Here is a 13,233-nt window from a genome sequence, read left to right on the forward strand (position 1 = left end):
ACTGCAATATTTCAAACAAAAATCACCCTGCAGTTTTGGAATCCTGGTTCTATTGCTTCCACTATAGTAGTCCATTTTGAGTCGGTTCTCTTCTGCAAAGTTGTGTCATTTGAATGGAGTGAATCAGCAGAACATAATGCTCTATAAAACTGTACGCGGTGAAAAAGACCAACAGTTGTCAGGACCTCAGCTGAACCTTCTCATTTCTACAATGGATGCAATTCTGATTTTCATATACAGATACTTTATGAAGTAATTTCTATTTTGATTAAACGACTAATCAAAGAGCTGTCTCAAACCATTAGGCAGTTTTCAAACTGGTCTGAGATAGCCAGGTACTTGCGAACCTATTAAGTTATTGTACGTACCTTTATTGGAGATGATGCACAATAAATAGAATAGCAGAGTCCCTGCCAAAGGCTTAGAATCTATGATTAGAATGTAGTTATAACTACTTTATAGGGAAATGCTTATGAAGTGCCCATAGTCTCCTTCTACCATCTCTTCCAGCTCTGGAATTGGGCATGAATGAAGTATTCTGTTGTAGACAGAAAATAAGTTATGGTGTGTTCTTGGTTGTGGTGTATATTACAGTGGCCTATAACAGTTTCCCCAGTTTGCAAATGTGTCCATGGGCTCAAAAAGGTTGGTGTCCTCTAGTTTACTGAATCTTTTCCCAACCTTTCCCCCTGCAGACGCTTTGAACTACACTTCCCTTCACCAATGACCATTGGCCATGCCGGACAGGACTAAAGGGAGTTGTAGTCCAAAGTATCCGGAGGTGATCAGATTGGAGAATATTGACTTATGGGGTGAGATCCAGTGTAGCACAAAGGCAATAGCTCATTCCCCAGGAATTCTCTTCCACACTGCAGCCTCCTGCACTCCTCAGAATCTGTTCCAGGGACTTGTGGCACCCTCCATAGCAGGTTATGGGGGGCATATGAAGGGCTGTAGGCTGGAGATGGGAAACTAGAAGTCCCCTTGCATAAGACGATTTCTGTTGCACAAGAAGTGGTCAGCATTGGATTTTGTCCACAGCATCTGCACACACAACAGACTCCATATGGGACTTCCCCTTCTTCCTCCCCACAGCCCCTTGCATACCCTTAAGATCTTCTCCAGTGGCTTGGGGAACCACCCAGAACATACTTTGATGTGGGCATAGGAGAGGAATAAAAAGTCCCATTGTGCAAATGGAACTCCATGCACAGAGTGTTGGATACAACGACTTAGCTACAGAAGTTCTATTCTAAGTTATACTCAGAGGATACCCAACTGAAATTAATAGAGCTAACTTAGCCATGTCCATTAATTTCAACGGGTCTACTTTGAATAGGCTAGCATTGAATATGGCCTATTGTGTTTAATACATCCCTAAAATCCTGATGTTTTCTAGAGATTATATGTAAAATTTTCATTCCTATGAGCTTAGACAATGTCCAAACTTTTGTGTGTTAATTTTCATTTTTTTATTTTATTTTAAGGGAACATTTCAAACATGGCCGATGCTAAAACCTCAAGGCTTGCTACAGTCTTGCCTCTTGCTCTGCTTTCTGCCCTGATCTGTTCTGCCAGTGCTGCTTCATTTCAACGTTACCAAAACATCCAGAAAGATCCAGACTACCTGATGAAAAACTTGCAAAGGCTTCCAAGCCCAGATATGATCAAAGCGCTGGAATACCTAGAAAACCTCAGAAAACAAGCCAGCAATGGAGAAACAAGCCCAGATGATAGCTCCTATCAAAGTGTCCCATTTGCTCTGCAGCCAAAGGAAAGCAAAGATCAGAACTACCTGTCGGACAATCTAAGAGAATCTTTATCAGAAGATGAGTCACAGTGGGCTAAGGCCATGTTGGAAGCACTAAGGCAAGGAGAAAAAGAATCAAAGGGAACCCTGAAAGAAGGTAAATTCTACCCCATGAGTTCAGATAACATCTTCCAAGATGGAATGACTGATGATTATGATGACCGCACCTGGCCTGAGACACGGCACAAACATTCTAAGATACCACATGTCTACTTAGAAGAAAATTCAAGAGACAGCCCTTATAAGCGGACAAATGAAATAGTGGAAGAGCAGTACACACCTCAAAGTCTAGCTACCTTAGAATCAGTGTTTCAGGAGCTGGGGAAGATGATGGGGCCAAGTAACCTAAAAAAGGGGAGGTTTGATGAGGAACAGAAACTCTATGCTGATGATGAAGATGATGCCTATAAAGGAAACAACCTTGCCTACGAAGATGTGGTGGGAGGAGAAGACTGGAACCCAATAGAGGAAAAAGTGGAAAGTCAAACCCAGGAAGAGATCAGAGACAGTAAGGAACAAATTGAGAAAAATGAAGAGGAGATGGATGACGAAGCAAAGAGGTCCAGCATCCTGGAGGATGAGATGAAAAGAGAGGACAAAGATCAAGTGTCAGAGGATGTTTCACAGCTGATGGATTATTATTTGAAAAAGATGATAAGCAGTGCCGGAAATGACAACTCAAGATTCAGGCAAAATGAAGACAAAAGGGGCGCCAGATATTCTGGAAAGCAACTTGATCCTCAGGCTATTTATCAGTTAATAGAAATTTCAAGGAATTTACAAATCCCACCTGAGGATTTAATTGAGATGCTGAGAGCTGGTGATAAACAGAGTGAAAAAGAGCAAGAGCTTGAACTCCCAGAAGATGTTGATGACATCCCTGAAATTAATGCAGACAATTCAGATGTATTCAAAAATAAAATGAACTCTTTGAATGGTTACAGAAAGCAGCGACTTAATTTGATACCAGATAATCTACCAGAAGATCTCACTGTGGAAGATATCATCAATCTTTTGGGGACTGAAAATGTAGGGAGTCAGAAACCATCATATCTGGCAAATCAACTCAAGCAAGAGTTGCCAAGGGTTTCCTACATGCCTGGAAGATCTAAAGGGCACCAGTTTCCCAAAGCTGCTTGGTTAAACCATTTGGAAAGACGACAAATGGAACAGGAATCACTAAATGAAAAGGAAGAAGACTTGGCAGACTACTTAGCCAAGGTGCTGGCAAAATATCCTGAGGTGGTTAATACAGGTCAGATGAAACAAATTCCACTCACACTTTCCTCCGAGGATGACTTGCAAGAAGATGACCAATTTGAGCAGGCTATCAAAGAACATCTAAACCAGCTTGGAACTCAAGAGTCAGACAAGTTGACGTCTCTCAGCAAAAGGCTGTCCATGGCCCAAGAGAATGACGACACACAAAACAGACCATATATGGATGAGGATATGCTAGCAAAGGTTCTAGACTATCTAAACCAGGAAAAGTCTGAAAGGGGGAGGGAGCACATTACTAAAAGGGCAATGGAAAATATGTAGTTATCTCCTTATTATTTCTCTTCATTGTATTGACTTCTACCCCAGTTCTGTTGTGATTTACCTTTCTTTAACAATTTGAGGCATGTTCAGACATTACACACAGCTGCTTTATGCACATAGGAATTCTGGCACCTGCATTTTCGTGAGTAATGTTACATCTGAAATGGGAGCTCATGGACCTCAGCTGTAGCTACCTCTGTGATCTCTGATAAAAGTTTTGGAACATGGAATCACAGAGATTCCTAGAGATGATATCTGTGAGTTCCCAGCAAACACATTGTTTTGCTCATGCAAATGAACATGCCCAGAGGATCCCTGCAGGTGCGAAAAGTGGCCCAGTTCTGTGTCTCAACTGGTCCCAGTGGTACATGATTTGACATTGAACAGTCTGCGTAAACTCCTCTGAGCTGTTCTGTTGTTTATGGGTATCTTTCAATGTTCTAAATCTTGGTCATGTAACAAATTGCTTCAATTTTTTTAAGAAACAGATTTATGAAATTAAGTGAAACTATGTAAAACAATGACCACAACAGATCATGACAATGGCAGAATGACAACTGCATTCTATGAGGTTTTTTAAATGAATTGAAATATTTTGTTATTGTGTGTAGTGTTTTTGTGGAGTACTGAATAAAAATAAAGCATATTATATATATAATATATATAGTTTTATTTATAAAGCTTTTTCTATTCTGTGTTTTATGGTTGATGAATAAATATTATTTCTGGACAATAGACTGTGTTTTACTTTGAGTTACCTATAGAGTGTTCTGCTGGTCCCAAAAAGAAATGTGTAGCCCAGTCATGTGCATTTTTGCTTGCAAGTATGTCCCAAGTGTGTACACACAATTGCAAGTATGTCCCAAGTAAGTGTACACACAATTGCAAGTATGTCCCAAGTAAGTGTACACACAATTGCAAACAAAATTGGTAAAGGAATACTGTTTGTTAGATAAGTGTCTCTGGATAAGAGGGTAAAAATTTTGGAACTTTGCTCTTCTATAGCTTGAAATTCTCCCAGTAGAGATTGGGTCATTGAAAAAGATCCAGTTCTATGAGATGTGATTGATTAACAACCTTTACTGGTCAGTTCACTTAAAGTCAGTTTTCCCATTGCCTTCCTTGGGAGTAATGCTCAGACTCTAAATATGCTGTTCAGTATCCCAAAATCAATGCAAGAGAGAACTATGGGTCCATCTAAGAACATCTGCAGAGTCTTTCCTGGCTGGCTCACTCACGTGAGTTAAAGTAGTTTTGAGCCTTTGGGCAACATGGCCTTTGGGATTGTAGTCACTGACCTTGTTTCAGAAGGCTCCATGTCTGCAATAGGCCCTCTTTCCATTTTAATAGATGTGAGGATACATTTATCCATTTGGGCACACACATATATCTGAATCAGAATCACATAGTGTATGACCAGGGAGGGAGGAGGAATAAATCAATGCAACATATAAATAGGGTCTTTAGGACCATTTGATTCCTTGACTTAAATTCAGTTTTGTGAATGGATGGCTATGGAGTCATGCTAAAAGAAGCATTTTTGCTCTCAAGTATGTTTTCTGTTTTCAATAGGTTATTTTCAGTGTTATACTACTGAAAGGGGTGGGGGGGTGGGGAAGGTCCTGGTTCTTTAAAGAGTAATAACTAGTTTTTCAAGGATGCTGAGAAAGTGGAGGTTTCAGTGAAGTCAATGGGGACTTCTTCAAAATCAGGGCACATTTGTTGTTTAAGCATTTCTTAATGCATACCCTTTGGGGTACAGTCTCCCCAGAAGATGAAGATCAACCAAGATCGAGATCCCGTCGAATACACCTGAGTGGGAAAAGTGTGAGAATTCATACTTGTAAGGAACTGCCAAGTCTCAGGAATCAACGGCGCAAGAGCACTGCTAAAGAAAAGCAAAGTGAGCAAATGAGTCTTCAAGGCATGAGTCCTCAAGGAAGGGCGTTTCACAGCCATTTCCAAAGGCATCATGCCTCTCCATGTTATACAACAGAAAGGAGTGTGTACAGCAGCCTTTCCCAACCTGTTCCCTCCCCCCCCCCGATGTTCACAAGATATGGTTCCAGGAAATGGTCTGAAAGTACACAAATCACCACCTTGCTGAAACTAAGAAGCTCTTGTGCACTGCTTTGGGCTCTATGGCTATGCACACACAATACATTTGAAGCACATTTAAAGCAACCCCAAAGGATCATGGTGACTGTAGTTTATCCCTCAAAGAACAACAGTTCCCAGTACCCTTAACAAACGTTAGTTCCCGGTATTCATTGCCATATGGCAATGTGTGCTTTCAGTGTGGTTGACTTATTTAAGTATCTATAGACTGCGCTTTCATATAAAATATCACAAGGTGGTATGCAGACTAAAAACATAGTATTACAATAAATAAAAAACCCAAATGAGCAAAAGCTGGTTGGCAGAGAGCCTCAATTTTGAAATGCCTGCCTGCCTGAATAATGCAGTTTTTAGAAGACATCTAAAAATGAGCAGGGATGCCTCCTGCCAAACCCATTGGCAAGGAGTTCCACAGGGCAGGGCCTGCCACATTAAAGGCTTAGCCCCTAATAAAGGTCAGAAGAACGTCAGGGAGGCATGTGGAACCACCAGAAGTGCCCCATCAGGAGACCTCAGCTATCAAGGGAAGTATGGTGTGTATACAGCTTGTGATGGAAGAAAGGTGGGCTATAGATGTAATTTTAAGAACCAAGCAAATACCGTATTTTTCACTCTATAAGATGCACCAGACCACAAGACACACCTAGTTTTTGGAGGACGAAAACAAGAAAAAAATATTCTGAATCTCAGAAGCCAGAACAACAAGAGGGATCGCTGCGCAGCGAAAGCAGTGATCCCTCTTGCTGTTCTGGCTTCTGGGATAGCTACGCAGCCTGCATTCGCTCCATAAGACGCACACACATTTCCTCTTACTTTTTAGGAGGGAAAAAGTGAGTCTTATAGAGCAAAAAATACTGTAAATATTTTGGCATACAACTCCTGTTAGCATGCCTAACTATGCTGGGAGTAAGTCTCATTGAATTCTATAGGGCAGGACTTCCCAAATGTGAGTCTCCAGCTGTTTTTGGACTACAATTCCCATCATCCCTTTGGTCCGGCTAGCTAGGGATGATGGGAGTTGTAGTCCAAAAACAGCTGGAGACCCAAGTTTGGGAAACACTGCTAAAGGGCATACTTCTGAGTAGAACTGCACTGTCAGCCTAAGTTTTCAATTCTCCCTTTATAGCTCGTAACCAAATAGGGTTGTGGCTCACAAAGTTACACTCAGACATTGATTTCAGAGGGTCTGCTCTGACTCAGAAGAACATCAGCACACCTATCAAACTATTAATCATTGAATGCTCATTGGCTAACACAGTTTCACAATGTTTTCCACAGAGTTTGTGCTGCTGCCTAAATCAATATCAGTTGGTCATCATTTCTGAAATTTTTCAGCTCAGACTCCTAAAAAACTTTTAGCAGAAGAGTTGGGTTGATTATTAGCTTGCCCTCAATGTGTCATTAAAATGTCATCAAAACTGGTTAAGCATACATGATGAAGTAAATGTCCTGGCTATCTCTTGGCTGATTCAGAAGCAAAGATAGTCTTTTATCTCTGAGGATTCAGAGGCAGCAGGTTGTGTGTGGTGGGGGGATGACGGCGACAAATTCCCCTCAGATTCTGTTTTTATCCATTGCGTACTTACTTGTCAAACATAAAGTACTGCACATTTAACAGGAAATAACAAAAAGGACAATGTATCCTGCATTTGCCCTACTGAAATCTAACCAGCTGTCCCGATTTCTTAATGCAGCCTTGTTTAAACAGATTTCTTATCATTTGCCCTCATCGATGGATCTCTCTAAATAAAGGCCAAGGATGTGGTGACCATTCTAGTCTCTCTTACAAGCTGGTCACCACAAGCTGGACCACTTACAAGCTGGTCACACTTGGTGATAGTATTCAAAAAGTGACATGGCATAAGCCCATTAAATCTTCTATGTTAGTCAAGCCACACACCAGAGTTTTGCGCCTTGCATCCTATACATTGAGCCCTTTCTCCAAGAGTCACTCCTTATGCAACCAAAAATGGGGCCACCCACATCCAAGAGGGGGGCATCAGCAAACCCTAAGGTTGAATTTTTGGAAAAGCGACCCTATATGTCACCCTCAAAATGTCTAAGTGAGGACCAAGACTGCTGAGTGTCTGTTGGGAGGTGGGACTGGAAAACCAAAGGAGAGGGGTAAGGGGAGGGAGTAAGTATTTAAGTATTCTAAAAGAAGGCATGACTGGCTAGCTGGAACCCTGAACAGGAGCACCCACACTGCAACATTTGCTGCATGCCTGACTTGTATTTTCTGGTCTCCCAAATGTACAGTCCTGGGATATGATGCCTTACACTGGGGATAGAGCATTGGTGCTACATAAAGGGAATGAAACACATTTCTCCTTTTGTGTGCAATTGTTTGGCTCTCCTCTCCTGTTGCTGTTTCTATCATTTTAAACAGGATTAGTGTGGTTTTTTTTTAAATGCAGAACTCATTAGCATGGCATTCTCTCCGTTTGCTGTGATCCTTTGATTCTGCCTTGAAGCAACAGGTTGCCATGGCAGCAGGAGAAAAGCACCAAAGCCAGGGCTACATCGTTCATTGGCCACCGTGCTATGATGTAATTGCTCATGATGTCTCCGAGAAGGGCCAGAATAACCTGTGAGACTGGCTTTGATGTGTTAACCTGTTTCCATTCCCGATAAAACTGTACAGGCGGTCTCTCAGATGGGGTCTTCCTTTCAACCTCATTTCTGCCTTTAACATTGGACAGTGGACAGAACAGTGTGGTATCTCTCTCAATTCTGTGCTACTTTGAAATGCGCCTATCGGGCATGGCTTTCCTATTAATTTTGTGGAAAACAGCCAGAACCCAGCCATACTGAGAAAGCATAAGTACGCAAACACTATTTCAGTTTCTGAAATCGATTTATATGAGAAAATGGGTGATATCTAAGTAAGGTTCTTGATGCTGTTGTATCAGCAGAGGCATCTTCCCTTCCACCCAGTAGCCCCCAGCATGGGGCTGGTCCAAGGACCTTTTGGTGCCTGAGGCATAGGAGCCAACTCCTAGGGGCCGTGGGGTTTTTGGCCCCCACAATAAACATATTTGAGGGAGCTGGGCCCCCAGAAAGTTGGAATCCATCCAGGAATCCATTCAAATGGTGTGTGTGCACTGTGTTGATTATGCAGGGCTGGACTTACGGTACCTGGGCCCCCACAATATTTTATTCAAGTTGGCACCCCTGGCCTGAGGCAAATATGCCACCAGTGCTTCCACCATCAGCAGCACAGATTCTGATAGATGCCTTGGTGGGGTAATAGGAGCATGCTGCCCAAGGCAGGATGCCTCAAGTTGCCTCATTGGTGCACCAGCCATGCTAGGGTAGCAAGCAAGCTAGCTTTGGGGCCGCAGGGCAAACCACAAGACACACCTTTTCTCCACTTTCCACCCCTCAAAATTTTCCATCCAGCCCCCCTTGAAAATCTGTTCAAGAATGTTAGCTGAGGAATCGTCAAAAATGGCCCCCCTCTTCCATGAGCAGACACCTCCTACTGGAGGAAGAGCCCATACGCTTGTGCAAGGACACCAGTTGGGTAATACTCCAACCTTAAAAGCTAAAGGTAAAGGGACCCCTGACCATTAGGTCCAGTCGTGGCCAACTCTGGGGTTGCGGCGCACATCTCGCTTTATTGGCCAAGGGAGCCGGCGTACAGCTTCCGGGTCATGTGGTCAGCATGACTAAGCCGCTTCTGGCGAACCAGAGCAGCGCACGGAAACGCTGTTTACATTCCCGCCGGAGCGGTACCTATTTATCTACTTGCACTTTGACGTGCTTTCGAACTGCTAGGTTGGCAGGAGCAGGGACCGAGCAATGGGAGCTCACCCCATCGCAGGGATTCGAACCACCGACCTTCTGATCAGCAAGCCCTAGGCTCTGTGGTTTAACCCACAGCGCCACCCGCATCCCTACTCCAACCTTAGTTCCCTGCTATAAACAAAACACCTTTAATTTTGCAGATGTACTTTTAATCCAGCTCTACGTGCAGAATCTTTTAGTTCAACGAATTACTAAAAAAAAATTATCCAGCACATTTTCCTGGGTCATGGAGTTCTGCAACTGAACAGGACTTCTTTCATTCCTATTGTCTGTCTTACATTCCTTCTTCACAGAGGGCAGTCCTCTATTTGATGGGCTGTGGGTTCAAAGTCTAGTTTAGAGATAAAGAACCATAAGGAGAGCTGGGGCCTTAAACCTGCCATCAGCAGCATTTGCCCAGCAAAGGGAGCAGGAACACAGATCACCTGGTCACACAGTATTTCCCACTATGATGAAATGTACTGTTTTTCTATTTAAGTGATAGCAATTATTTCTAAAATTTCAGCTATGCATATAAATTAGTATGTGCAAATTTTATGCAAACCCAAGTCCTTTTTTTTGGGGGGGGGTGATGCACTTCCTCCTTTTTGGCAATGTGTAAATGGCCACCATATTCCAGTGTTCTGCTCTGAATCAAGTTTCAGAAATCCAGAAACAATTCTAGCATTGCTAGCACCAAGCTGGAGCACTCATCTGAAACTTAGAATTACTTTGCTTCTTTCAAAATACACAGGGGCCTGGAACTTCTGCCCCCAAATCGTGTCCTGATGGTACCTTGGACTCCATGTTGTGTGGCAAATTTCTGATTAGTTGTCTAAACTGTTTGCTGCTGCTGCTGCTGCTGCTTTTTTGGTTGGTTGGTTTTACAGAAATATAGCTGTGGGGAGATGTCAGTTTTGGGAGAATGGTATTTTTCCGAGCAAATTTGCTTTCCATGTTGCTAATTGAAAATGGTAAGCGGGGAGTGAAGGGAGTAATTTAATGTTGCCTTTTCCTGCTATTGAATCAGTAACTCCCTGTAGCTGCATCTAAAAGTAAAAGCACAAGGGAGACTTTGAACAGAATGGGTTACAAAGTTAGATTATAAATTTCTCAAAACATAGAATGCTACTGTCAATTCTGATTTTTTTGGTTTTGTTTAAGGACGTACACTGTAGTCTAGTGTGGGTAATGGTTTGACATATTGGCACTGGGGATACCTCGTAAATTAAGGGAAAACCCCTATAGCACATATGGATTTATTGTCACTGCACTTCTTGATTGCATTCAGAAGCTATTTTAAAAATAAGATCAGAATGGAACTTGATTTACTGTGGGGCTTTAAATGGGCCAGACTTTATCTCAGCAAAAGCCTTTAAATATGACAAAGAAGAATTATACCTCCTGTCCCTGTCATTGCTGGGTCAGGCAAGGCAACTGAGCTGTTCTGGTATTCACTGGAACCATATACCTGTTTTTGTAGTCCCCAGGCAAAGGAAAGCTGTCATTGTTGTTAGGAACTTGATGGATGCCATCTCCCATAATTACAATGTCTCTTCCAGACAAATGAAGCTGGAACTGCAAGGAACCATAGAGGAATATCCTTATAATCAAAGCCGTGTGTGTGTGTGTGTGCGCGCGCGTGCGTGCATGAATGCGTGCACAGGTACATGAGTTGTGTGTGCATATGTGTTTGTGTGCATTGATTGCTGTCTTGGAAAGTGATTGGTTGGTTGGTTGCAAGTCACTTTGGTTTGCCTTGGGCAAGATAAAGTGACTAACAAATTTAATAAATAGTAATAATAATAATAAGGATTAGCTACCACCTTTCTACATTTTTTCACAGTTTACAAAGAAGCATCTAAGCCTCAAATGACAATTGGAGTACTTCTCCATGCATAGATTTTCCATTGTTCCAGTCTCCTTGCCATGCCTCTATTCTCTGAAAGCTACTGCTATAGGTTTGTAGATGCTAGAATTTAATTGAGGCTTGGAGTATTAAAATCAGGAATAGCCAGACTCATGTGTATTTAGGATAGATCCATGTGTGTATTTGAATTGTGTACTAGACGTTCCAAATCCTTTAATTAGTATGTGTGAAGTCCACTTTGTGTAATTAAGTCCACTTCCTAACCTGTTTGTTAGGCACCTCGCTAATCCCTTGAAATTAACATGTGTTAGAAAGTAATGTAGTCAGACTAATTGCCCTTTGAGATTTTAGCCTGGTGTAATGGATCATGAGAGCTGGGGTATGGAAGTGAGAGCTGGACCATAAAGAAGAATTGATGCTTTTGAATTATGGTGCTGGAGGAGACTCTTGAGAGTCCCATGGACTGCAAGAAGATCAAATCTATCCATTCTTAAGGAAATCAGCCCTGAGTGCTCACTGGAAGGACAGATCCTGAAGCTGAGGCTCCAATACTTTGGCCACCTCATGAGAAGAGAATACTCCCTGGAAAAGACCCTGATGTTGGGAAAGATTCAGGGTACAAGGAGAAGGGGCCGACAGAGGATGAGATGGTTGGACAGTGTTCTTGAAGCTACTAACATGAACTTGACCAAACTGCGGAAGGCAGTGGAAGACAGGAGTGCCTGGCATGCTCTGGTCCATGGAGTCATGAAGAGTCGGACATGACTAAACGACTAAACAACAACAAGTGGATCGTTCATACAACAAGAGGATCAATGGGAGTGTGGTCTCTGCCTGTGCTAAACTGGGGGAAGCAGGACTCTCTTGGAATGCTGATACACTGAACCCATCCACGGCTGACTCAGGTTGCATATATGTGTAAATAAACCCTATTTCATAATGGCATCCCAGTCTTCGCTGTGTCTCATGGTCCAAAAGGAAACACAGACCCAGTGCCTGGAGCTCCCTGGAATCTCACTTGGCTGTGGAGATTGAAGGTGGCATGTAGCAGCAAATTATTCATTTTCTATTTCCTCACCTTCTTTCTCTATGCTTCGCCCTTGAAACCTCCATATCTTGAGGTCAGCTAAGACTCTGCAAAGGTCATTTTGACCTGAAAAGTATCTGTGGACAGAAACATGCCTTTTATGCAGAACAAATAAGCAGAACACACAAGAATTGTATACTCTTTTTTTAATGAGTTACCAACTCCTGTAGCATCATGACCTCTGCTTCTCATTAATCCCAGTAAATGTGCTGTTCATCACCAAAGAAGCCACAGGCATCTTCTACTAATACTCACCAGTGCATCTAGTTGGACATGAATCGTGCAGCCCATGATCACTCCTAAAAACTAATATAATTTTCTAATTGGGTATAATCAAATTAATCATCATGTAAGTGTTCAGTATAAGGATAACCTACACTATACTATGTTGCATCATCCTTTGGATGATACTCTGAGAGTGCAATGAAAAGTCACTCCTGAATTTCATTTTTCTACAATGGCACTTCAGCCATACTTCCCTAAACAGGCAGACACATAGTTATTTCAGGAGCCTTCCCTCTTCCAAATTTATAAAGACAGGTGCCCTCCTGTCCAGCAGGAATCACAGAGAAGGAGGTGCCAATTCACAACTTTTGAAAGTTCTGCAAGTAAAGTTTTAATTAAACTTATGGGTCTTGACAATGCTTTATTTCCAAAGGGAGCCAGTTTATATGCATCCAGTCACTTCAAACTGTGCAAAATTAATATCTGCAATATGTTAGTCAGTTAAAAATAGTTAAAACTCCCAACCCAGCTCTCTGTGAAAGGGGAACTTTAAGAGAGAGGAGAGGATTAGAGAGGAAGGGGTGTGGCTGTGAGTCTGACAGCTCTAGTGTCCAACCAAGGAATATCAGGGAAGGAGAAGCAGAACTATCCTTTTGACTTCTAATCATTCTGCTTTGGGGAGGGATGTCAGAAGGACTTCTCAGCTGGTGTCATCTGAGCATCAAGCAAACAAGCAACCTCAAAAGGGGTCTGAATGCTATGTACCTTTGCTCTCATCCTTTTGGAATTTTG

At 42.3% G+C, this 13,233-nt stretch overlaps 1 protein-coding gene across 1 annotated transcript; it reads left to right on the forward strand.

Moving 5' to 3' along the window:
* Positions 1 to 1,463: 1,463 nt before the first annotated feature.
* Positions 1,464 to 4,012, forward strand: LOC310763631 (secretogranin-2-like). The gene has a single exon (XM_083616101.1). It carries the CDS (start codon positions 1,502 to 1,504, stop codon positions 3,350 to 3,352), a length of 1,851 nt encoding a protein of 616 aa, XP_083472227.1. The 5' UTR covers positions 1,464 to 1,501; the 3' UTR covers positions 3,353 to 4,012.
* The last annotated feature ends 9,221 nt before the right edge of the window (positions 4,013 to 13,233 follow it).

The sequence above is a fragment of the Podarcis filfolensis genome (genome assembly GCF_964270895.1).
Source record: "Podarcis filfolensis genome assembly, chromosome: 5".
Taxonomy (NCBI): domain Eukaryota; kingdom Metazoa; phylum Chordata; class Lepidosauria; order Squamata; family Lacertidae; genus Podarcis; species Podarcis filfolensis.

Coding starts and splice junctions, on each gene's coding strand:
- LOC310763631 (XM_083616101.1), top strand. CDS start 1,502: ATGGCCGATGCTAAAACCTCAAGGCTTGCTACAGTCTTGCCTCTTGCT.